The following is a 26,194-nucleotide window of genomic DNA, read 5'->3' as shown; positions in this document are numbered from 1 at the left end:
TGAATGTTTGTCTCTCATCCTGGTCACGGCATTGGGTCAGGAAGCCCAATCGCTGGTGACCGTTGTCAGGGAAGGATGAATTTGCGAGGGGAGATGAACTCCTAGCATTTAAACGTTGCCGTGTGAAACCTGACTTTACTATTTGGTCCTCATTGTTCAAGACCATTTTAGCTCCAGTGCAAACTGGGCCTCAACGCATCGTCTCCAACACTAGGACTTAGAGGAGATCTGGACATGTGAGCATCACAAGTACAGCAGCAAATCTTACACTGCAAGCCAGAATTGCTACGAGCAATTATTTCCTGGAGATAAACCAGATTACACAGGACATATTATCAGCTTCTAAAATCCTGCACTCTTTACATACTTTTCCCTGTACAGGTGGCTGCCAACAAGCCACTATGGAGTATTTTTTGCCCTCTTTAAGTCATCATGACATTCTGCCTGCTTGTGACTGAACTTTGAGTGGTGTTTTTGTTGCTGTTTAGTTTTTTGCCCTGCCAGTCTATGGCTTCATGCAACTGCAATGCTCCTTTCATTTTGCCACTGCAACAGGCAAAGACTGTGCCTTTCCTCTGAGCTGAAACAGTTCCAGTTCCTGGCAGGAAAGTAAAATTCATTCCCAGTTCCTTTTCTAGGCCACTAACTGGCTAGACACTGGCATTATTGTGGTCTGTCCAAGGCGACTGATTTACTTGGCAATTGCTATAAGATTGGTCAAATGGCTCAAATAAGAAACAAAAAGCAGATGGCCATGTGCTCCTGCCGCTGTTGATTTAGTGTGTAACATGTTTCGGGAGTGGCAATATCCCAAAGTGGTAAAAGGAGGGGGGATTAAAACAAAGAGCCCGCATTGAAAGCTTCTTGCAACGAATGGGCACAGGAGACCCTTCCCAGCTTGGTCTCTGCAGTGGTAGCAGCCTAAGAGAAAAGTGAAGAAACTCACACGGGAGTCAAAGAATAGTGCAGAAGATGCTCCCGTTGTTGTGACAGCCTCCGTCCATCCGTGCAGCTATCCTGGTCGACATGGTGGTAACTTTCTGACTGTTCGTTGCCGTGGAGGTTCCTCGGGTGGATCCTTCGATGTGAGGTCGTGCTGGAGGGTTCTCCAGGGTCCATGCAGCGTCAGATCTGGAGAAACAGAAAAAACACCCCACAAGCAGCCATTAGCAATTGGGGAGGGGGAGGAGCTTCATTCTCAGCCAATGGAATGACACCAATGGAATGACTTGAGAGCTGATTGATGTTTTTGGAATTGGGAAACTTCAAAGAAAATCATTGTCGGAATTTTGCATTTCAATGCAAAAGAAAACATGGGAAAGTAAATTGATTACATTTATGAAAATCTCCCCTCCCTTCTCACTCTCTCACTCACACACACTCTCTCACACACACACACACACACACACACTTTGTTCCAACTCTCAAGCAGGACAATGTGTGTGAAATTTTGGAATTTCAATGAAATGTCAAATTTTGATGAGAAAAAAGGGGGGTGGGGATGGGGGTGGGGGAATCCAAACACATTTGTGTGATTTTGTTCCCTGTTTTTCAACCACCTTCTCCATGTGAGCGCAGTGCAGGTCTTGGGGATGTGGCGGGTCAGGGAAAGAGAGCGGCGGAGGGAAAGTGTACGTCTGGAATCTGTATAAAGAAACCCTGGCTAAACTGGTTACGTGGAAGACCAGGTTTGTTTTGGGATAAAATAAAAGCTGTTGGGGGTTCAGTAGTCATGACTGATTTAGGTCTCGAGAGGAATGCACTAAGGGTGCAGGCCTGGAACTGTCCACATACACCCAACCCACACAAGAATCGTCTGACTGAGAACAATGGAAAGCAACAGCCCCAGGCTCTGAGTGCACTGCCGGTGATTTTACAGGAACAAATTCAGAAGCACAATCCACTCAGATCAGCTCTTCTAACAGGCAGCAGCTCAGAGTGGAATACTAGTCTGTCTATAGGTGTTTCATGGGCCGCCCGCCACCAGGGGAACGGGGGTGTGCACTCCAGTTCATCAGCCTGTTCCTCTCTCCTCCAACCTCCCTTCAAAGGCCAGATGAAAACAATGGGCCCTGTTCAGGGAAAAGGAGGCCACCCCCACATATGAGAACAAGCCTGCTAGGAGAGAGCCAATGGAAGAGCATTCGGGGAGCCGGCATTAGAAAAGGTGCATCAAGCCTCTTGCTTCTCCCCAGTGGGGAGCCTGGTTTTCCCAGGGTCAGGAGTAAGATGCTTCCAGCCTCTGTCTCCAGAAACCCAGGCTCCTTTGCACAGGTCCTCACAGAGCTTGGCCCTGCAGGAGCCGGTGCCTGGAGTAGCTGAGCAAACCTGCCCCAAATGAAGAAGAGGGTGAGGAAAGCGGAGCAGGCTCATGGCCTGAAGCCCCCAGCTTGTGGCCTCTCCTAGGGGTCACTGCCCACATTTTGAGAAGGGCTATTCTAGGCCAAGGGACTCATTAAAGAGCAGCGCGAGGGGCTTACTTGCTCTTGAAGGTGAGGAGTTTGTTGTTCTGCACAATACAATCTTCTGCATTCGACACCTGCTGCAAAATGGTCTTCTTGGACCTCCCTTGAAAAATCAGGTTTTCCTGCACCAGGCCTTTGGTTTGGTCAAGCATAACAATCCCATAATCCCAGAAGGACTGGATCCTGTTCTTGGTTACCTGGGGGGAAAATATCCCAACATGGCACAACCAGAACCTGGCAAGACTATTGGGCCACGTGGCCTTTTCCATGATCTAATCAAATAAAGTGCTGCAGTTGTACATGGTACTTTAGTATATCTATTTACCTGTCATCAATACAAACAAAACCCCAAAGATCTTAAAGTCTAGGGCCCTGATTCAGCAAAGCACATGCTCAACGGTAACCACATACCTAAGTGCTTTGCTGACTAGACAGAGATTTAAGAATGGACTTAAATACACTGATGAACTGGGGGATAAATGTCCAACTAGGACCAGTACAGTTAAGCAAAGGAGCAATGTTTAGGCCAGACTGGACCAGAGAGAGATGGGCTGGGGAGGTTACCGAGTTCCAGGATGGTTTCTCATGTGGTCACAGAACTGAAGGAGTCATGTTCAGAAGGTAGTTAATTCTATTTTATTAAGGTGTCCTTGTAATCCAGAAGGCTCACACCTGGGAACGGAGTTCTGGGCGAGGGTGTGTTTAAATATGGTGTTGGCTGAAGTTCAGCGCTGTGCCCAGTGGAGCTAGGCAGCTAGACTGCGGGTTACAGGTCTCAGAAAGAAGTGTGCCGTGGGACCCTAAGATTGGGCAGTGACCACCCTCCATTCAGGCTCCAGAGGCTTAAAACACCCAGAGATCCAGCGACCCAGAGGCTTGGTTGTTCCAATGATTAATTACTCTCGCTGTTAAACATTTAAGCCTTATTTCCAGTCTGAATTTGTCTAGCTGCTACTTTCAGCCATTGGATCGTGTGAGATCTTTTCTCTGCTAGAAATTTACCACGGATCGTGGTGGAGTCTCCATCAGTGACAATTTATAAATCAAGAGTGTATGTGTTTCTAAAAGATCCGCTGTGGGAATTATTGTGGGGAAGTTCCCTGGCCTGTGTTATGCAGGAGGTCAGACTAGATGATCCCTTCTGGCCCTGGAATCTCTGAGTGAGAATTAGGATCCCCTCACCGCTGAACGTCTCCCATGGGCAGCAGTCCCAATCTCTATCGTCCTTGTTATCCTGGGCAGAGCCACCAGGGACAGTGCAAACTGTTTACTTCTTCTCACGCGACTCTTGGAACAGAGAACAGATCCTTGCTAGAGTCTGCATGAGAAACAACAACAGCAACTAGCGTAGCCCGGGCTTCAATCAGTGTCCCCTGGGGCCCGTGACAATTTGAATTCTCCCTCAATCCCTCAGGGGTACTTGCACCCGGGGAGCAGTGTGATTAGGGTTTCCATAGGTCTAGTTTAGCGTTAGGCCCAGATGACAACAGTTCCCTGATCAGAATGTTTTTCAGAAGGAGTTTGTGGTTCATGAACAGAACGGAGGAGAGAGCACCCATCTCTATAGCGTAACCTCAGAGCTCTCTGCCTGTTCATTCTCGGGGCCTTTTCAGTGAAGATTATTGCAACAGACTACTATTGCACCTTACTGTGGCTTCACCCCATCAAAGACTAGAACAAAGGTGACTTTTACCCTTAGGGTAACACTGGCAACTCACGAGGAGTGGGATTGCTGCATCTAATTTGCAAACATCGGCGCAAACTGCAGCAACTCCTGCTTTTAATGTAGGGTTACCATATTTTGAGTGTCCAAAAAGAGGACACTCCACGGGGCCCCGGCCCCGCCCCCAGCCCCGCCCATGCCCCCGCACCAACTCCACCCCTTCCCCAAAGTCCCCGCCCCAACTCCGCCCCCTCCCCTGCTTCCTGCGAACATTTGATTCGCGGGAAGCCTGAAGCAGGCAGCAGGTAAGGGGGGGTGGGGGGGTGGGTGGGGGGAGGAGGCGCGGCCCAGTCTGGCCCCCCCAACCGAGCAGCTCCCTCCAGCGGCCGGCCCCGGCGTCTCCAGCCTGGCTCGGCTCGGGCCCTGGGGTGCCGGCCCCAGGCCAGCCCCTGGCCGAGCACCCCCGGCCCAGCACCGCCAGCCCCCGGCCCAGCACCCCCGGCCCCGGCCCCCGGCCCAGCACCGCCAGCCGCCGGCCCCCGGCCCAGCACTGCCGGCCCCGGCCTCCGGCCCAGCGCCCCCGGCCCCGGCCTCCGGCCCAGCGCCCCCGGCCCCCGGCCCAGCGCCCCCGGCCCGGCCCCGGCCCCGCGGCCCCAGCCCGCGGCCCAGCACCCAGCGGCACCGGCCCCTCCCTATTTTCCCGGACATGTTCGGCTTTTGGGGATTTCCCCCCGGACGGGGATTTGAGGCCCAAAAAGCCGGACATGTCTGGGAAAATCCGGACGTATGGTAACCCTATTTTAATGCAGTGGTGCAGCCTGCAGGTTCTGGAGGTCTCAAGGTGCAATGCTCCTTTTTGCTCCAAGTAGCTTGGTTGTTCAGGCAGACATGGAGCAATGCATACTGGGATCTGTAGTCCCCATTAGCCACACCAATACACTAAACATGAAAGCAACTGTTGACCATATTGCAGAACTCCTTGGGCTGCATTTGACTTTTGGGCGGGATTTTGGCTACCGTTGGGTTAGATACAACAATGGCAGTGGAGCAACTAACTCAATAAAGCATGTGGGGTAGGAGAAAGACAAGCAAAGTGAGACCACTATAGTCAAGGGGACTACCGCAGTCTCTGGCTGTCTCCGTTGCTCTCTTTTTGGCAAATAGGTTCCACATGGAAGACACAATTGTCTATCCACATACAAGGAATAATCACAGAGCTACCTACGCTGGGAAAAGTCAGATCAACAGTGTATGAAAAGTCAAATAAAAATCAACATTGGAGTGACAAATGGCTATTAATCAGAAGTGTGGCCTAGTGGATAGATTAACATGATTTATAGGGGAAGAATCAACTTGTTTTTTATAAAGGGAAATCATGCCTCACCAATCTATTAACATTTTTAAGTGGGTCAACAAACTTCTGTACAAGGGTGATCCAGGGGATACAGTGTACTTGGACTTTCAAAAAGCCTTTGACAAGGTCCCTCACCAAAGGCTCTTAAGCAAAGTAAAAAGTCCTGGGATCAGAGGGAAGATCCTCTCATGGATCAGTAACTGGTTAAAAGATAGGAAACAAAGGGGTAGGAATAAATGGTCAGTTTACAGAATGGAGAGAGGTAAATAGTGGGGTCCCCCAAGCATCTGTATTGGGTCCAGTCCTATTCAACATATTCATAAATGATCTGGAAAAGGGAGTGAACAACGAGGTGGCAAAATTTGCAGATGATACAAAACTAAGCAAGATAGTTAAGTCCAAAGCAGACTGCGAAGAGTTACAAAGGGATCTCACAAAACTGGGTGAATGGGCAACAAAATGGCAGATGAAATTCAGTGCTGATAAGTAATGCACATTGGAAAGTATAATCCCAACTATACATCTAAAATGATGGGGTCTAAATTAGCTGTTACCACTCAAGGAAGAGATCTTGGAGTCACTGTGGATAGTTCTCTGAAAACATCCACTCAATGTGCAGCGGCAGTCAAAAACACAAACAGAATGTTGGGAATCAATAAGAAAGACAGAAAATATCATAATGTCACTATATAAATCCATGGTACGCCCACACTTTGAATACTGTGTGCAATTCTGGTCACCCCATCTCCAAAAAAGATATATTAGAATAGGAAAAGGTACAGAAAAGGGCAACAAAAATGATTAGGGGTATGGAACAGCTTCCATAGGAGGAGAGATTTAAGAGAGACTGGGACTGTTCAGCTCTGAAATGACTAAGGGGGGATATGATCAAGGTCTATAAAATCATGACTGGTGTGGAGAAAGTGAATAAGGAAGTGTTATTTGGCCCTTCACATAACACAAGAACCAGGGGTCACCCAATGAAATTAATAGGCAGCAGGTTTAAAACAAACAAAAGGAAGTTCTTCTTCACACAACGCACAGTCAATCTGTGGAACTCATTGCCAGAGAACGTTGTGAAGGCCAAGACCGTAACAGGGTTCAGAAAAGGATTAGAGAAGTTCACAGAGGACAGGTCCATCAATTGCTATTAGCCAAGATGGTCATGGATGCAGTTCCATGCTCTGGGTGTGTCTAGCCTCTGACTGCCAGAAACTGGGACTGGATGACAGGGGATGGATCACTCAAAATTGCCCTGATCTGTACATTTCCTCTGAAGCACCAGGCATTGGCCACTGTCAGAAGACAGGATACTGGGCGAGATGGACCATAGGTCTGATCCAGTATGGTTCTTTTTATGAGCACTGCACAGAGACTTTGGAGAGCTGGACTCTATTCTGGGTGACTTCTGGCAAGTCACTGCCCTCTCTGTGCCTCAGTTTCCCCCTGTGTAAAATGAGGATAATGATCCTCACCTCCTTTGTAAAGAGCTTTGCAACCTGCTGATGAGAAGAGTTAAGTACTATTACTAGCATTACGGATGTATTCCGTGAATGGAAATTCTCTCATTCACTATCTCCTACCCTCTCCGACATGCATGTTTGTTAAGCGATAGAGTTGCTGCACATGAGCAGTGCTGCTCTGCTCTCCTGTGAAGGGAGGGGGAATTCTCGCTGCTCCTGTTTCCCTTTGATTATCTTAGTGATGCTACAAATGACTAGCAGCTTTCACTACAAATCCAAAGAAGAGAAGCTAAGACCTACGGACTTTGAACGTTCTTCTGGGATGGACACCAGCACTGAACCCAGGTCTGGTTTCCTCCTAATGCACCAATCCATCCAGCCTAATGAATTCAGGAGAGACAAATTCAGACTGGAAATACGGGGCACATTTTTAACCAGTGAGAGTAATTAACAATGGTACCAATTTACCAAGGGTGGTGGTGAATTCTCCATCATGGGCTATTTTTAAATGAAGATTGGATAGTTTTCCTTTAAGATGTGCTCTAGGATAGAGCAAACAGGACTGTGTTACATGGGAGGTCCGAGTAGATGCTCACAGTGGTCCCTTCTGGTCTCGGAATCTAAGATTGGTTTGAACACCCACCTTCATGTCCGCAGTCTGTAACAACTGGAGGCCACATCCCCGGTTGCCTACGATGTCGTTCTCAACGATGACCCCGTCGCCCTTGGAGGTGATGCCGTGGCTGCTGTTGTCATAAATGCCATTGCCACGTAGCTCCACTCTGGCCTCGCTTTCGATCAGCACCCCTCCGAGGCTGTTGCAGGAGATGCTGTTGTTGGCGAGTCGTGTGAGCTGGCTGCTCTGAAACACAGCAACCCCGCTGTCGTGGTTGGCATGGATGGCGTTGGCTATGATGTTAAGTGCTTCGCTGCTCTTGACGTACAAGCCTGCGGCTGCAAAAGAGGGGGAAAGAAGTCAGCGAACTCATTCGAGTGAATGAAACAGGGCAGGCGAGACAACTGGGTCTGCTGGGCAGCCAGAGAAACAAGTCTTCCACCAGCCTGGGATTGGGAAACTCTGAATGTGCTTAACCGTTCAACACCCTGAGTTCTGGACGGGAATAAACCCCAAAATGCTAAGAAAAACTCAGGCTAACCGGCACTCGGGTTGGTGCTATGGATCGGTGAGCCTCCACTCGGAGGCTGTCTTTGGACAAAGCGGAGTGGGTTTGACGTTTGTAATACAGCCCCAAGGCCAGGCTAGTTCACAAGCTACAGATATTTTGCACGGCTCTCGTGATAAACTCCAGGGTGTCAGCACTGAACTGGGCAGACTCTGGAATGGGAGAGGGCAACAATACTGATAGAAACAGCTGTGATAGAAACTGAGAGCTAGCGGTTGGCGTAGGAGTAATATAGACGCTGCCCAAGGGGTCATTAATGGAGCGGCATCTCTGGTTTCCTGAGACTCAAGCTGGCCCTTTATTCAGGGCTGTAGAGAGAGGGATTTTCCATACCCCAGCTGTGGTTTCCCATGTCTTCCTGATCTTCTGTTACTACTCCCATCACATGTCCTGCCCCCCCACATACAAGCTCCAGTAAGTACCCTCTTGCAGGAATCAACTTTCCATCCAAGGACTGCTGGGTGGGGCTCGCTTTGGAGCTCAACGCTGCTCCCTACATTAAAGCTTTTTCTCCATCTCCCTTCCAAAGGGATGAACACACAGGCCCTGCAGCCTTCTCACTCCCTGACTACCTGCTCCTTTTCTGCAGGGGGTGAAGAAAGTGGCTTTAAACTACCTTTGTGCTTCCTGAGTTGTTGTTCAGACCAGTGCCCTCTCTGGCTTCAGCACAACCCAGAGCAGCCCCATGGCTGCTCTAAGCCTCACCAGCTTGTAATGGCCCTCTGAAGACTCTCTGCGGGGCTCATATCCAGCCAGAGTACAATGCACACTCCTTTCCACCCTTCAACCCTGGGGGCTGCCAGGGCCTGGTGTAACATGGTTCTACTGGGATATGCCCAGAGAGGAAAAATCCCAGTGATGGAAATCCTGCAGTGGTTGTTTCCACCCCCTTTGTAGCCTATATACAATGGCTGCAGCACTGGACAAAATCCAGTCCCTGGTCTAGAGACTGAATTTGTCCTCTGCAAGGCAGTGCCAGGCGCTACCACCGCTAGGCCTCACTCCCCTCCAGTCTGCTCCTCCATTCGCCTGGGTCCATCATACTCAGAGCTGCACGGTTACTGTGACTGTCATCTCCGCAGGCCCCAGGAGACCCCTAGCACTTCTCTCCGGGGATTCGGGGGGGGACGGAGTCAGCCCCTGGACAGCATGTTTGGGGCAGGCCCAGCTGGGGCCACGTTCACCTCCATTGTGATTGATGCTGTTGGACTCCACCAGTGCCACGCTGATGGGCCGTCGGGAGGTGAAGCGCTCGTCCTCGCTGTCCAAGTCATTCTCCCAGCTGGCAGCTTCGCCCTCGTCGTTGAAGTTCTCGTTGCCGCCTTGGTTGGCGAGATAGTCGTTGGCATTGTCCTTGCGGCAAAACACGGCCACCCCATAGATGCTGTTGTGGCCAATTCGGTTGTTTGTGATGTGAGGGAGGCTGGAGGACATTATCCACACGCCACAGCCCTTGTTACCTGCAACATGCAGAGACAGACCAAAGTGTGACAGCCATTGTTATAGGCTCCAACCGCAGGCCGGCTCCACTGGGCTAGGCCCTGTGCACACCAGAGCTGGGCGCAATTTTTCAGGCAAAACTTTTTTTCAACAAACCAGGCAGCTTTGATGACACCAAAACGTTTCATGAATTTGTCTCGGTTTCACCAAATGATTTCGGTCAGAAAAAAACCCTAAAAATAAATTATGAAACAAATCAAACAATTTCCATTTTTCACTTTGAAACGACTTGGTGTTTTGACATTTCCTTTCGTTTGAAAAAACAACAAAAACAACAAAAACACATGAAAATGGTCAAAATTTAAACCAAAAAAAGCCACGTGGCAGAAACAAAACACTTCATTCGACCTGAAATGATTTTCTGTTCCACTTTTTGACTCGTTGAAAATTTTGAAAAATTCCATTTCTGGTTCAACCTGAAACCATTCCCCACAGCCTTGCCAGCAAACTGAAAAATCTGTTATTCACACAGCTCTTAGCACAGACACCTAGTGAGAGACAGCCCCTGCCCCATAGAGCTTACAGTGTAAACAGACCAGACAGAGAGAGCAAGTATCATTGTGCTTGCTTTACAGATGGGGAACCGAGACCCACTGGACTGGGACCTGGGAACGCTGGGTTAATTCCTGGATCTGCCACTGACCTGCAGGGTGATCTTGAACAAATCATCACCTTGTGCCTCAGTTTCCCATCTCTAAAATGGGGATACCAATACTTCCTTTGTCTGTCGTGTCTATTTACACTGCAGCTTCAGGAATGGTCTCTCACAACGTGCCTGTGCAGTACCTGGCAGAATGGGGCTACTAGGCATTGGTGAAACACAAACGGTAATAAAATCCCCTTTTGCCATTGCTAGGATGTGGTTTATAATTCAGGTCCTCATGTTCCTTGGGAGCATATACTGTGATGTGTCACATATAGCATATGTCACATATATTCCTGTCCCTGTGGTCATCCTCACTCTTACTTGCTTTGTCCCCACGCCGCTGTTCCCGTTTACACAATTAAACACATACATAGATGTCTCCCATTGGTGTTTGTTCAAGGGTCTGTTTTCCTTTGTTTGCTGCTGGAAAATAAATCCCCCTTACAGGTATTTAGGTGGTTTATTCCAGGCTCCTGCTCTCCTTGTTAGATGCTGCCAAGCTAATGACTGATGATTCCCTCTTGAGCTGAGTTACTCTAAACCAATGTCACTCGAAAGACGCAATGAAACATACTGCCATGGAAACTCAGTGGAGAACAGTACCTACTGTGTCTGATCTGGCAATTTCCTGCAATATCCTTGGGAGACCTTATTGAATTAAATGTAAGTATCTCTGTATTAATTAATGGTTTATCTATTGGGCTGGGACTGTATCTTAGCTCTTGAGGGGGGTAGACGTGACAGATGTGAGACCTGGGGGTTCAAAGAACTATATTGAGCAAAGTGCCAGACAAGAATGGACTTTAGGAACAAAAAGTGTGAAGCGGTTTTCCTGGGGAACATCTAATCGGAGGTGAAGGCAAATTCCCACCTCCAGCTATGCGAAAACCCAGCCTTTGGAAGCTGTGCCCTGAGGAGAAGGCCATTGTCTGCTGATCACCTGTTACAAGCAGCCATGATCAAAGGCCCAAGTTGTATAAAAAATGACTGAACTATTCATGGTTGTTCTGGTTCTGAACGTGGGGCAGTTCTGAACTTGTAACCCTGGGGAAAACCCATTTGTGGGTTTTGAAATACTGACAGCTCCCAGAGCCCGAGGTGGGAGTTGGGGTGACCTCTGGTAAGCTTTTTATCATGCGTGTAGGTTCTTTCATTGTTTTTAATGTTTTATCTGAAATGCTTTTACCTTAAGAATAAATAAATGTGCTTGCTTACAATACATGTCCTCCCCCTGCATTAGGAGCTTCTTTTAATTTTCAAAGTACTCTAAAATCCACATGCATGATGAGATTATCTAGGATATTCGTATGCCACAACAGGGCCAATGGTGCAAGTTTGGAATAATTTGGTTCAGGTGTATATTCTTCCCCAATAAGAAGAAAATTGTAATATTCCAGTTGCTCTAAAACTGACATGCACAGGGAGATTACCTTGAACAGGGATATGCCACAACTGAAACTGAGGTGGAGGGGAACTCCCACTGAGCTGAATGGGTCATTTCACACCACCCAGAGCTATTGTGTCCTAATTCATCTGAGCGCACCCCACTGAATGGGCCATTCCACACATCAACAGCACTTCTGTACTGCAGAGGGCTGTGCAGAGCCCCTTCCTTTGCACTAGCTCCCCGAAGTAGATACAAAGTCTGGGGCTCCCTGCTATTCCTCTTGCTGCCTCCAGCTGGTGGATGTGCTCCTCACAGCCCATCAGTTACCACCCTCCTTTCTTCCCAGGGCCCTTCCCGCCCTACAGGGGGCATGGTGGGGCCAGGAGGAAGGCAGAGCTGGTAGCTAAAGTGGCAAATCAACCCCCTCCCACAGGTGCCCTCCAATCCTGCCCCCTTACTAACACCTCTTCCTCAAGAAACAAGGGAAATTAACTGCCCCAAAACATGGTTAATGCAGGTCTTGTTTACACTACAGGGCCTTCGCCGGTATAGCTCTGCCAGCTAGACGACCCCTGCTTAGTACCTTCCTCAACTCAAGAAGTATGTTTGAGATTCCTGCTGGCACTGCCAGTCTGACGTGCCTTCTCTGGCTTGTCAGATTGCGTTTATATCTGCTGGTGAACCACAGCGCCACTCATTAGACTGCTCCCAGGCTGGTGAACCACCTGTGGTTCATTAATTTTATACCAGTGTAACTTCCCTGATTTCACTGGGGTTGCTCCTGATTTACACGGCTACAAGTGAGGAGAGAATCAGGCATAGGCACCGACTCCGTGGGTGCTCCAGCGCTCAAGCACCCATGGAAAAAAATAGTGGGGGTGGTCGACACCCACCAGCCACAGCTGTTCAGCTGGGTTGCTATTCAGCTGTTCGGCAGCTGGCATGGGGCCTCGGGGGAGAGTGTGGAGTGGGGGCAGGAAGAGGCGGAGTGAGGCCGGGGCTTTGAGGGAGGGGGCGGAGCAGGGACAGGAAGAGGAGGAGCGAGGGCGGGGCCTCAAGGGAGGGAGTGGAGTAGGGTGGGGCCTTGGGGTGGAGCACCCACCGGGAAAAATAAAATTCAGCGCCTATGGGTCCAAGTTCTGCTTGCAAAGGACCCTCTACACCAGATAACTAACCTCCCTTTCTCCTTATTGCTTTTCTGCCCCCACCACAGCATATAGAGGCTTCTAATTCCATCTCATGGCATCAGCACCAAGTATGCATATTGGAACGGCTGCTTTAGCATTCATCCTGCAGCCTAGAAGCAAGAATGGGGAAAGACCTATTAAGTTTCATGTCCTTCCCCTGCTGGTGAATGGATATTTCCTTTGGCGTATTTTCTAGTAATGTTTTGAAAGTCTCAGGGAATGCATCTTCCACCACTGCCCCAGCGAGATCATACTACAGCCTCCAGAGGTGAGTTTTTCCAAGGATTCAGCCTAGATTTTCCCTTTCCTAATCACATCCCTTTACTTCTACTGTAGTCAAACAGTCACATAGCACGCTAAATAATCTCACTGTGGGATTACACAGTCAGTGAGGCAGCATGATCTTGGCACTGGACTGGGACTCAGGAGTCTTGGGTTCTATCCCCAGCTCTGCCAGTGGCCTGCTGGGTGACCTGGGGGAAGTCACTTCCTCTCGCCGTGCCTCAGTTTCCCTATCTGTAAAATGGGAATAATGATTCTCACTTCCTTTGTAAAGCACTTTGAGACCTGCTAATGGAAAGTGCTAGATAAGAGCTTGCTATTAATAATGCACATACATCACAGGGGGCATTATTGGAATAATAAACCTACTAAAAATAGGAAACTATCACCCTGCGCTCCCCAGTTAGAGGCTTGTTGTCTTTTCTCCTCCTTTCCTGTCTCTTCAGGCCTCATTCCTGCTCCACCTCTTGCCTCCCTCCTCAGTAAGGGACCAATCCAACGCACACTGCAGTCAACACAATGACTCCCACGGACTTCAAAGGGCTTTGGGTCAGACCATACATACTTGGTGCACGGCACAGGAGCCCACGCTGGGAGTTCCAACAGCTTTTCACATATGCAGCCGTTTTATTTTGATCCTGTGAAACTGGGATTTATTTATTGCTCCAACCTGAGCATTTAATTTAAAAAATGCAACTAACAAGCCAGAGCATATTTTCTCTCTCCCTTTTTCTTTCACCTAAAGGGACCCGCTGTTCTCATTTGAATTCCCCTCTTCTCCTATTAATCCGTATGTCCTCCTATCATTCCCACCACTGATCCCAGATAACACTCGTTTCTGGACCTCCTAGAGCCCAAAACAGGCTAATTGTTGCCCGACTGGACCACAGCTCTCAGCTTTGTGTGGCCAGGGACTCTTCCTAGAGAAGTATTCGCAAGGCTTGAGACGTGAAGGCCGCAGCACTGGTGCGAGGTGAGAGATGGCCATTAGCGGCCGTTTTGCAGCCCCTGCAGTACACACCTATCCCTATAGATACATTATACATAAAGGGACAGATTCCCTGTCCAATCCACCCCCTGATGGCAGGCTCTAAGCATGACAATCAGGGTTTCGACACCCCAAGGGGAGAACAAAAAGGTTTCCACCCCCCCCCCCCCAATAAGCAGTTAAACCAACTGATTGCATGCTGTGTTATTGTACAATGGAAGTATATCAAGTAAGATCTTTATGAAAGCTTGTAATACACTGAACTGAACAGTCATTATGGTTACGGTTATGAATTCATGTGGAAAACTAGTTGTAAATGTGGCACAACTTCAGCAGCACCTCACAACTAGACGAGGGCGGCCCCAAGCACATAGCCATTGTCCAGCCCAGGAAAAAAACAACCAGGAACCATCCAAACAAACAGAAACAGTTCAAAGCTGCAAAGAAAACCCCAGTGTTCGGGAACTAAGGGCTGGTCTATACTGGAAACAAACATTGGCCTAGCTACGTCTCTCAGGGATGTTAAAAACCCACACCCTGAGAAATGTAGCTACGCCGACCTAACCCCTGGTGTAGACAGTGCTAGATGGACAGAAGAATTCTTCCGTCAACCTAGGCTCCACCTCTCAGAACCCTTACAGTTGCTGTTTTTCACCCCAAGCAGGTCTCTGTTGCACAAACTGCGTGGAACGTCTGTGCCGAAGCGAGCTGATAACAGGAGGGCTGCACAGACGATGAACCAGAGGGGAACGGGCCACAGGTCTGGTAATTAAGAACTAGGGCAGGCCGGGTTTGAGGAGATGGGACCGGAAGGGCTGTTGGCAACAACCTGCCAGGAGAAGCTAGGCTGGTGAAAGCCGGGGTGAGACCTTGTGACTATGGGCTGGCTACTGGTGTCGAGGAACTTTCAGAGCACCAAGGCTCCTGAAGGTAATGACAGAACCTCTTACTGGTCTGGGTAATCCACAGAATGCGAGACCAAGGCAGGACAAAGGGAGTGGAGATTGGCTGCAAGTCCCCCAGCATGGATTCCCCCGGTGTAAAGGAGTCCAGTGGACACACACCAGCTCCCCCCCATCACCAAGGACCCCTCCCCTGGCACAAGGGCTGTGTTAGGGACAGGGAGAGGGAAGGAGGAGTGGCTATCCCCAGCTAGGGTATGGTCCCTTGGGGACCACAGCCAGTTGGCACAAGTTAGAGCAGCATCCAGGCTGCTCTTACTTGTGCTGGGGCAGAGAATCAGGGAGCCATAACTGACTTCCTGCCCACCTCCCCTGCCCTTGCTCAGCATGGAATCCAACTCTAAAGCTGCACAGGACCCTTGATTAAGCAAAAGGTGGGGGACAGCACAGTAGGACGTGGAGAGCTCAAGGCATTTTCCACATTTTTGGCTTCTTACCATAAATGGTGTTTCCTTCGATCAGCCCCTTGCCTCTCTCTCCCACCACCACTCCATCCGAGTAGCCACAGCAGATCAGGTTGCTCCTGAGGACGGGGTCACCCCCGCGCCGGATGTCCGCCCCTCCCCACTGGTTCTCACGAATGACGTTTTCTAACACAGAGCAGAAGAGAGAGAAAAAATCATCCGAGATCCCCACTGAAAGAAGGGAGGCTATGCTGCGTTCCTATGCACCGTCCACCCCCAGGGCGTAGCTGCTAAACAATCTGACAGTCACACACACTGCTGGGAAGCCCTCATTCCCCCCAAGGAAGCTGAAAAGCAAAGTCCCTGTGTGTAACAGGGGCAGAAGAACCCAGCTGGGGAAATGGGGAAATGATGCACCTACAGCTGAACTGAGTAGATTCACAAAACACATCGAATTCTATCCTGAAGTCAACAGCAAAATGACTATAATGGAACCAGGATTCCACCCACCATTGATTTAGCAAATTTCACCTCTTTTTGTTTGCAAATCATCCCATAGAACTGGCCTGAATTTGCTCTTGGCGAAGGTAACGGGAGTTTTACTGGATTGGCCCTGGATAAGCACCGTTCTTTACCCAATCACAGAGGGGCCTGCTCCCAGCTCAACAGAGCAGCAGTACGGGAAAAGGAGATGCAAGAAGAACAATGGCTGGAGACAGGACAGGTGATTACAGCAGAAGCAGATTACTGCTGTTTAAAAAGGCGGCTGTCTTTTGAAACAAAAGACAAGATTTAATTTTAGCGCGAGCCACACTATTACTATCTTCTGTGGTCTAGTGAGTATTTATCCTGCCCTGTCTCTTGGGAGCAATTCAGCTTTTTTTAGAAACCTATTATCTTTTTTTAAAAAACTCCATAGTGATGGGCCTGTATTTACTTTTTTTTTTATGATGGAAAATAGGGCAACAATTATCATCTTGTCCTATGGAACAACAGAAAAGATTCAATTCAGTATAATTACTGTCTGTAACTGCAAACGGAGGGCAGCAGTGTATTCAGCAGCTTAATTGTACTTAATTGTATCACTAGTTCTACGTAATTAGCCTTCCTCCTTCCCACGTATATGTTCAGCAGAACAATTGCTAGGGGAAACAACTCCAAGATGCCGCTGAAGTAGAATAACGTTGACGACTCAAGCTCGCCATGAAAACCAAATACTGGATGAGTAAAAATACAGTTGATCTGGATGCTGCTTCCATAGCACAGCTCTACGAACAAACAACGCCAAGGAGAGAGCAATGATTCCAGCGAAACAATACAGAAAAGACACGCCTACACCCTCCCTTATTGGCATATGGACTGATGATCTAAGTCGAAGGTTGATTCCAATGGCGTCTGCACCCAGCCACTGAGTCTAAAACAAAAATAACTTTGCAAGAAAGATGCATCTAAATATGACTTAGAAGCTTGACGCCCATTAGAAAACACCGTCTATCATGCATAACAAAGCTGCTTTTAAATTATATACCTATTATTTGGCCTTTTCCATTCTCATTCACTGCTATACCAGCTGCAAGCCCCTGGAATATATGGTTCCCACTAGAGTAGAAAGAAAGGAAAAAGTTAGCTGCCAATGTGGTTGCTCTTTTTATTATATGTTAATCATGCACAGATTTGCCCTAACTAGACTTTCTGGGTTAAATGAACGGATGTAATAGCCCTTATATCCTTTACTCATTACCCAGCAGAGAGCGCTTCTGTTCAAAGTGCTGCCTGGGTTGATTGGCTCTAGGTTGCAGTTCATTTCCTTTTCTTCTTTAATGAGAATGCATCAAGCTTTGTAGTGACAATAAAATGGTCATGTGTAACCAGGGAAAAATAGACAGAGGAGAAGATACATGCAGAACTGATAAGACAATGGAGCTGCAGGTGTTTGGATAGCTTTCATGTGGTTCAAAATATGAATTGTAATGCCAATCAAATGGGGAAAACACGCTGAAATACAAAGCAACAGAAGCAACCCTAAATCTGTCTGGGGATTGGTCCTGCTCTGAGCAGGGGGTTGGACTAGATGACCTCCTGAGGTCCCTTCCAACCCTGATATTCTATGATTCTATGATTAGAGACAGCTATTCTTGGAAATGTACATCATATTGCAAGTCCCACTAATATACTTGTTATAAAACATAAAGAAGAAGCCACAAAATTAGGAAACAGCAGGTTTGAAAAATGCTCTCCACTCACAGATTTTCATAAATATATCCCCCAAACCTGAGTAACGGGCATCAAATGGGATGATCCTCCATTAGCACAATGCAGAGAGAACCTCCATAACGCACATCAATGCGTCAATGGAAAGCAAAGTAAACTGAAAACATAGGCCAGATTCTGCTTTCCAATGCAAATCCACAGCAATTCAAGTGAAGCCACATGGGTTCGTCCCAGTTGGCAAAAAACTGGCCTGATGCATCAAAGCATAATGTGCCCATTTTATTTCAAAGCAAAAATAAAAGTCAGATATTTTGGCTCAGAAGCACCACGGGACAAGGGGCTGGTCCACACTAACCCCCCAGTTCGAACGAAGATACGCAACTTCAGCTACGTGAATAACGTAGCTGAAGTCGAAGTACCTTAGTTCGAACTTAAAGGTACTTACCGCGGGTCCACACGCGGCAGGCAGGCTCCCCCGTCGACCGCGCGTACTCCTCTCGCAGAGCAGGAGTACCGGCGTCGACGGCGAGCACTTCCGGGATTGATGTATCGCGTCTAGACAAGACGCGATAAATCGATCCCAGAAGATCAATTGCTTGCCGCCGAACCCGGAGGTAAGTATAGACGTACCCAAGAGGTCACACTGTTTATTCTGGAACAGGGGGACAAAACTTACTGTCATTTACACTCCCGGGGTTGCACAGGGGTAAGTAAGGGTGGATTTTGGCTCGGTAAGTTGCACTTCAATTGTTTTCAGTTTGCTGTGTCATAAAGAGGAGTGAGGCAAGCCAAAGGGTAAAAACCACGGAGCTGTTTGTTGGAAAAGCAATTGCAATCTGATCCCGCAGACTCTTCCCCACGCTGTCTCAATGATTTCCACAGGACCCCTTGCACGAGCAAGGATTACTCACGAGAATAAAGGGCCCTACGTCTCACATCTTCGCAACGCTGGGCATAAAAGGCAACACGCTGCAGTTTTAGCCCGCCTATTCTCACTGTAAATAAATGAGTGGTCAACGTTTGGGATACGTCTGTGTGCAGTGCACCGTCTCCGTTCGTGGACTGTGCTCAAGCAACAGGCAACATGGGGAGTGCAAAGGCCCAGATCCTCAGAGGTTTGCAGGCTCCTGATTTCCATTGATTTAAATATCTATGAGGATTTGGGCCAAAAATCATTAGGGTCCTCTACACCCTAAATGGGCGGTGTTTTATAACGGACAGTCCAAGACCACAGGAAGCGCTGAATGATCATATGGGCATTTGGCCATTATATATTGAATGTCTCAGTTTGTGCATGCTCACAGCATGCGTTCATTTACTTCTATTTGCAATTGTATTTGTACTATACAGAGAAGCATCCGCATTTTCTCTATTACTAGTTTGTGTTGAGAAAACTGCCTTAATAATATTACAGCATTATGCATTAGGATCTCTGTGTCCCTGAAATACAATGCAGTACTCACAAAAGACGCAATATTTAGAAATAGCTATTTATATAGAGAGCTGCTGCCACACAACAAAGGGAGAAAGTACCACACCTCCGCCTACCCACAAATACGCACACACACATCCACCCAACTATTTAATTCCGTTAACTTTCCAAAAATGCATCTTCAGTTCTGCCCCAATTCAGTGAGGCGGTGCAAACATTTAGAACAATAGCAGCTCATTCACGGGTATAACGCACTTCAAAATGCACTGGAGAAACTAACTACACCCCAATGTTTTGTTTTGCAGCGTGATAGTGTAGTTTAAAACCATTGCTGCTGCTTATTGACGACCTCCTGGTGCAGGCTCCGTGACAAAGATCGGGCAGCTGAAGCTTTCGTCACTGCCACCTTGTGTCTTTATACTAATGGGCCATGGCCTGCCATGGTTCCATGTCTCTTGCCTTACACTTCGATTACAAGCTCTGTGGGGCAAAGATTGTCTCTTTGGTAAATGTCTGTACAGTGTCTCGCACAAGGGGGATCAGTCCTCTAGCTGCTACCGAAATACAACTATAATAAACAAACAAACAAACAAAGTCATTGGGGTTAATGGGAGTTTTGTATGAAAACAGATGGCTGGTTCCTGTGCAACTGCTTACCCTTTGCACTGACAGTGCCTACTCTCGGAGGATTGCAAAGCAATTTGCAGAGGTGACTATTACTCCTATTTTACAGGTGGGGAAACTGAGGCACAGAGTAGTCATTGGCTGGAAAACTCTAGCCTTGCCAGAAAGCTCAAGACAATCCCCTCTCTGGTAGAGAAAGCACACGGACAGGCAAGCAAGGAGAAGGGGAAGGAGCAGAGATCTACAGAACTCTCGGCTGCAAGGAGGTGCTAATGATTGGGGTTATTCAGTGGCAACAGGGTTTAAACTGAGGGTAGGGTTCCCCATCCAGGGGGAGGCAAGGGCTTCTGGCTGGCTGTTTGCAGGGACGGTGGATCAGCCCTGTTGGAGAGGGGCTGGGGAGTGGAGCCGGGAGGCAGCGACAGAAGCAGAGCCCTTCCATTCTCGTTTGCACACAGGATCAGCACGTGGGCTTCCTGGCGGAACAGCTGGAGGTAGAACATAATTAGCAGCACTCAGAGCTTGTGAGGTGCACGCAGCATTTGCCAAGGACTCAGTACCTGTCAAACTGCACTGCACTGCCAACGGGCTTCTTTCATCCGCCTGGGCTGCCCTCGCCAGATTGTTATGAACTTACTGGATCGCGCTTTGAAATACACTGGTGCCGTAGCACATTGTTGGCCAGCAAACACATCGGCGTGCGCTACCGCTGCTTTATCAATATCCCCTTCTCCTCCGAGTCCGCAGAGCAAGCTCAGCTCAGGAAGGGAGATTGAATGCAGGCGACGCAAAAAGAATCGTTCCCCTGGGGATCGTTTCACTCTAGCCAGGGGAAACGCTCTGGGAAAGCCAAGGCCCCTGGTTGCTGTACCAGTAAGTCCCAACAAGGGGCTGGTAGGATGCGAGTCACCCAAGGCTCACTTGTCACTGCACTTCCCAAGCACCCCCCACATGGGCCAGACTGAGGAGACAACCAATTACGGACTGGATGATTAAACAGCTGCCCAGGAGATTCAGCTTGTCAGTGGGGGGCAGTTAAATTATGGAGATATCCCATCCCATCTCCTAGAACTGGAAGGGACCTTGAAAGGTCATCAAGTCCAGCCCCCTGCCTTCACTAGCAGGACCAAGTACTGATTTTGCCCCAGATCCCTAAGTGGCCCCCTCTAGGATTGAACTCACAACCCTGGGTTTAGCAGGCCAATGCTCAAACCACTGAGCGATCCCTCCCGCCAGTTAAACGCAAGACAAGGGAGGCTGGGAGGAAGGGCCAGAGATGCCCCGGATCACCGAGCGATGAGATCTCTCCCCCTGCGCCGAGGGAGAAGGTAAGAAGCTTTAGGCTGTAGCACATTGGGAATGACGCACACAGCGTTGGACCTACGCGGGAGTGCGTGAGGCCTGTTTGCTGTGAGGACTCCGGGGGGGGGAACCCCGCCCTGTAACATAGGGAACCCGCATTCTCACCCGAGGGCCTCTTCGCACGGATATCAGCAGCATGACATCCTGGAGCACCTGCACACCAGTGTGATTACGGATCCCCCACCAGGGCCAAAATCCCATAGTCTCCTAGCAGCGACGGGTCATCATCCAGGATGAAAAGAGCCTCCGCCTGCAGCCAGAGAAGATGGGTGAGGCCTTTGGCAATGCTGTGGAACGGGAAAGGGTTACTTCATCTCCAGCATGACATATGATCTACTGTGAGCAGCTACAAGCTTTACAGTGGTGTATTAATAGTCTCCCCTCCGGCACCCGAGGGTCTGTCTTCACCGCACAGTTAGCGCGAGTCAGCCGCACTAAAGCGACTCCTCCAGTCAGCCTCGCTCGACTGAGAACGGCCCGGCCGCGAGAGAACACTGGAGCTGCGGGCTCCTCACTCGGGGGTGCTGCTGAGATTTCGGGGAGCCCACCCCCTGGTTCTTTGCACTGCACTCTGCTGAGCCGCTCCAGGCTCTTTCCCAGTGAATTGTGGGAGACTGTGTCTGTCGTGCCTGGGCACACCAGAGGTTTTATGGGAAGGCACTGGAGGACTTGTAACTCTCAAGTGGAGCTAGCCTGCATCCACGCTGCAGGGTGGCCCTGTTAGCAGCTGACAAGTTGTGCTAACTCAAGCTGTAGCCGATGGACCAGCCAACTCGAGGGAAAAGCACCACTGCACTTGAGTCAAAGGGGGGTGTGTGTGGATGGGACTCAGGTTAGGGGCAACACTCGAGTTTTAACTCAAGTTAACTCTGCAGGGAAGACAAGCCCTGAGATTGTAGCTAGCCCCCCTGCAGCCAGCTGGCAGGCAGCAGAGAGCACCCCAGAGATTCCTAGGCCAAAAGGGATCATCATGCTCATCTAGCCTGACCTCATGCATCGCGCAGGCCAGAGACCTGCCCCACAATAATTCTAAGCAGGGCTCTTAGAAAAACATCTAAACTGAATTTAAAAATGGTCAGGGATGGAGAATCCACCACGGCCCTTGGTGAGTTGTTCCAACAGTTAACCGCTCTCACTGTTAAAAAAAAAAGTTATGCCTGATTTCCGACCTGAATTTGTCTAGCTGCAACTTCCAGCCATTGGATGACGTTACACTTTTCTCTGCGAGATTGGAGAGCCCATTAAATATTCGTTCCCCATGTAGGTACTTATATCAAGTCACCCTTTCGCCTTATTTCTGTTAAGCTAAATAGACTGAGTTCCTTAAGTCTATCACTTTATTCATTCACGTGGCTCTTCTCCGAACCCTCTCCAGTTTAGCAACATCCTTCTTAACTTGTGGGCACCAGAACTGGACACAGGATTCCAGCAGAGGTTGCACCAGTGCCAAAAACAGAGGTAAAAATCTCTCTGCTCCTACTTGAGATTCCCCAGTTTATGCATCCCAGGATCGCATTAGCTCTTTTGGCCACAGTGTTGCACTGGGAGCTCATGGTCAGCCAGTTCTTTTAGAACTCTTTCAAACCCCCACTCCTTACTTTGGGCAGCATGAACAAGGGCTGCCCAGAATCATGGTTTCTGCAGTCAGTGGGGCCTTCCCCTGGTGGGAGCTTATGGGGAAGGGAGAGGGGAAGGTCGGAGTAGGCAGGCATAGCCAGGACTCTGCATACCCCCACGTGCAGGAGAGCTGGTCTGTGTGAGGAGTAGGTTGCACCACTGAAGTAAACCTGTTCCCTTCCTTAGCAGAGAAGGGATCCTCTGGGAAGCACAGAACCCTCTGCTACTCTCAGGGGCACTGTGCTGGTGCAGCACCCCGTACAAAGGACTGTGCTCAACCTGTACAATTTAGCCTTGAGTTTGCAAAAAGGAAAATCTATCTACCGACTACAGAACCTCACACAGGACCTGCCTCAGTGCCCACCCAGCAAGAGAGTGATGAAAATCAGCACTGGACCCAGGTACAGAAATCCAAGCCACAACCAGAAACTCACCAGAGAATAACCCACTGGGGGCTCTAGGGAGATGTTTAATGTGCTTTGTTCCATCTGGGCTGCATCACTGAGCAGGCTAGTGACTGGAATCAAGGGGGCCAGGGCTATTTTCTCTAAAAGTGGGCATCAGATTGCACGCACGGAACAGTATTTCTCCAAGTGCAGACGAAGCACCGAGGACAACCGGAAATGAAGGGCTTTCCCTGCCCTTGGGCACCTGACAGCAGCGTTGCCTGGGGCACCGCCCTCCCATTTTCTGCATGTGCCCAGGGAAGTTCCTGTGCTCATGACTGCACAGCTTGAATTCAAAGCAGTCGCTCCAGGCTCAATTACACTTAATGCCTAGTCAGCACAGCTCAGCTTTGACAGCCAGAGGAAGCCAACCTTGTTCCATGACTACAACAGAAACACAGTGAGCCACGCACGAAGAACTGAAAAGCTGACGATACCGTACCCGCATTCGCTGTGCATTTGACATTTCGTGAGAGTCATTGTTACTGTTGAGAAGAATTTCCAAAATCTTGCCCCAGGAGATGCATCCAAATGACATTCAGATGTCCAAAGGAGTAACCCTCTGGCTGTCTAACAGTCACATTTCCCTGCTATGCCGAAATCCAAAGCTCACACATAAGGGTATTTTTAAAGGTGCAGCCTGGGACCACGACATCTATGTCCTATTGTCCACATACGATTCAGTGCCTGAGAAGGGAAACGGAGCTACCCCACCGCGGTAAGAACTTCAAAAGCACCTATGTGATTTAGGAGCATCAGTCCTATTTTCAAAAGCACCTTGATCATTTCGGACCCTAATCCTCAGAGGCATTTCGGTGCCTAACTCCCACTGAAATCAACGGACCAGCACATAGATACCTTTGAGGATTGGGCCCGTTGGAGCCTAAATCCTGACTTAAGTGCTTTGGAAAATGGAACATAGGCTCCGAAGTCACTAAGGGCCAGATTTTTAAAGGTATTTAGGCACCAAAGATGCACACACATACCTAGTGGGACTTTAAAAAGTGCAGAGGGGCCTAAGGGCATCAAAATCAATGGCAGTTCAGCGCTTAGGAGCTTTGGCTACAAACCTAACGTCTGGAAGTTATCGGTCTGAATTACAGGCAGCCGGACAGGACAGTTAAAGAGTTTGGAAGACAGGCTTATGCATTTAACTCAGTCAATTATTGGCATGGTGATCCCTATTCTCTGCATACTTAGAGTCACAACAGGGATAGAGCCGGGGCAGCGGGTTCGGTTTCAGCAATAGCCACGGAAGGCTCATTGTCCCACGGCGTTGTGAGAGCAGCACAGAATGATGTGGTTGGAAGGAACAAGGGGGCTTCAGAATGCCGGGGGGAATCAGGCATGCGACTGGTAGTGGAGCGAAGGCAAGGGTTCTTTTAAATTCCCATGGCCTGCTCAGCAACGATTGGACTAGCAATACTGTCTTGTGCAGAATAAAATTTCTTCCCCTACTGGAACCCGAGAGTAAATTATCCCTGCCTCTTCGTTCCCTTTCCTCCTCTCTTGCATCAACAACTGATCTTGATTACTCTTGATTATAACTTGCTTCGGCAACCTGCCAGTGACACTGACTAGGGAGAGAATGAAAGCTACATAACTAATCACTTGCTCTTCAGCCTGTCTTTCTCCAGACTCATTAGCCACATCATCATGAAGACCGGTCCATTTTAGAAATTGCTACTTGTCTGATGGAGCACTTCCATAATCCTTTATAAAAGAGACCCCCTCTTGACCCTGGTGTTTTACAGCACAGTAAATCTGTCTTGCACTTGCCAACCCTAGCTCCCAGCCTGGAACAAGTGGTTCTGCAACTGATATTTAAGCCTTTTTACAAGTAGCTTACAAGAATACTTTCAGCTCTGCACTCAGCACAGAATGTGGACTAATGAGAAGTTAGTGGGAGTTTTACTTAAATAAGGACTGCAAGATTTGGGCTTAATTATACATATTCTTAGAATGAATAATCACATTCTGCCTACTACACATCCCTTGCAGTTACAGTTCCACATAATATTTTTCTTCCCTACTTGCCTAAACTGTTGCTGTGAGCCGTTACATGCTGGCTGCATTCCAGCCTAGATTCCACCCCAGAGGGGGCTGCATTTCAACAGTGGCTGAAGTGGCTTTAATAGACTGTGTGATGCAATTTGGGCTCCTTCAGGATGAAATCCACTTTATCTAAGTGCACAGTATGGTTATTACTATTTAAAATACAAAACCCAAATTACTTAAAAGTCAAACAAAAGAGCATCATGGGGGGGGGGCTGGGGGGGTGAGGCAAATGAAGGGAATGTGGCAGCTTATTTCACAACGTTAAGTGTTCTAATATTGTATGTTGATACAGCCATTTTCACCCCAATATGCTTTACAAGCTCTGGTCCCTACATATGAACAGAATGAGAGGAAGGGCTCCCTAATGATTAGGGCAGGTGAGCTGCATTCATTTCCTGATCCTGCTACAGTGTGTGCGTGTGAGACGCTGGACATGTTACTTGTTTCTCTTTGCCTCTATTCCTGACTTCTACACCTGGGAAGATCATTGTGCCTTCGTTTACTTGGACTGTAAGCTCCACAGGGCAGGGACTGTCTCCCACTCGGTGTGGGACCCTGATCTCAGTTAGGATCTCTAGGTTCTACTGCAATATAAATAATACTACTAAATGCAGCCATGTCTGGGGTGGGAGGGCAGCAAGCAACCATCCCAACAGCAAGGGGCTGGGCCATTTCTGACCAAAATGATCAGGGCAAACCTCTGAACTAAAATCAGAGGAAAGAGGACTCGGCGAGCTGCATGGCTTTCCGTTTCTCCTCAGGAGAGGCGGCTGGCACGTACTATTAGGCCGTGCCCTTTTGCTGCCTGTTGCCCACTGACTCTGGCAGGTACAGGGTATAGATCCATCCCCCGCCCCTCCTTGGAACGCACCAGGCATTGAAACGCTTCTTACCAGGGAGAGCAGCAAGGTCAAGATTAAGGGGGGGGGGCTGCTTTGCTTAACGTGGGTCACCTGCAC

At 48.8% G+C, this 26,194-nt stretch overlaps 1 protein-coding gene across 1 annotated transcript in view; it reads right to left on the bottom strand.

Annotated features, from left to right (window-relative positions):
* Nucleotides 1-953: 953 nt before the first annotated feature.
* Nucleotides 954-26,194, bottom strand: part of FBXO10 (F-box protein 10) — a 47,997-nt gene continuing 22,756 nt past the window's right edge. The window contains exons 5-10 of the mRNA XM_065406914.1: nucleotides 17,014-17,084; nucleotides 15,519-15,671; nucleotides 9,314-9,589; nucleotides 7,589-7,899; nucleotides 2,481-2,662; nucleotides 954-1,131 (exon numbers count right to left, since the gene is read on the bottom strand). Of these exons, the coding sequence (XP_065262986.1) occupies nucleotides 954-1,131; nucleotides 2,481-2,662; nucleotides 7,589-7,899; nucleotides 9,314-9,589; nucleotides 15,519-15,671; nucleotides 17,014-17,084 (1,171 nt within the window). The remainder of the gene's footprint in view (nucleotides 1,132-2,480; nucleotides 2,663-7,588; nucleotides 7,900-9,313; nucleotides 9,590-15,518; nucleotides 15,672-17,013; nucleotides 17,085-26,194) is intronic.

The sequence above is a fragment of the Emys orbicularis genome, chromosome 6 (assembly GCF_028017835.1).
Source record: "Emys orbicularis isolate rEmyOrb1 chromosome 6, rEmyOrb1.hap1, whole genome shotgun sequence".
NCBI lineage: Eukaryota > Metazoa > Chordata > Testudines > Emydidae > Emys > Emys orbicularis.
Note: the sequence above shows the minus strand (reverse complement) of the source record. Positions and strands in the feature narration are given on the sequence as shown.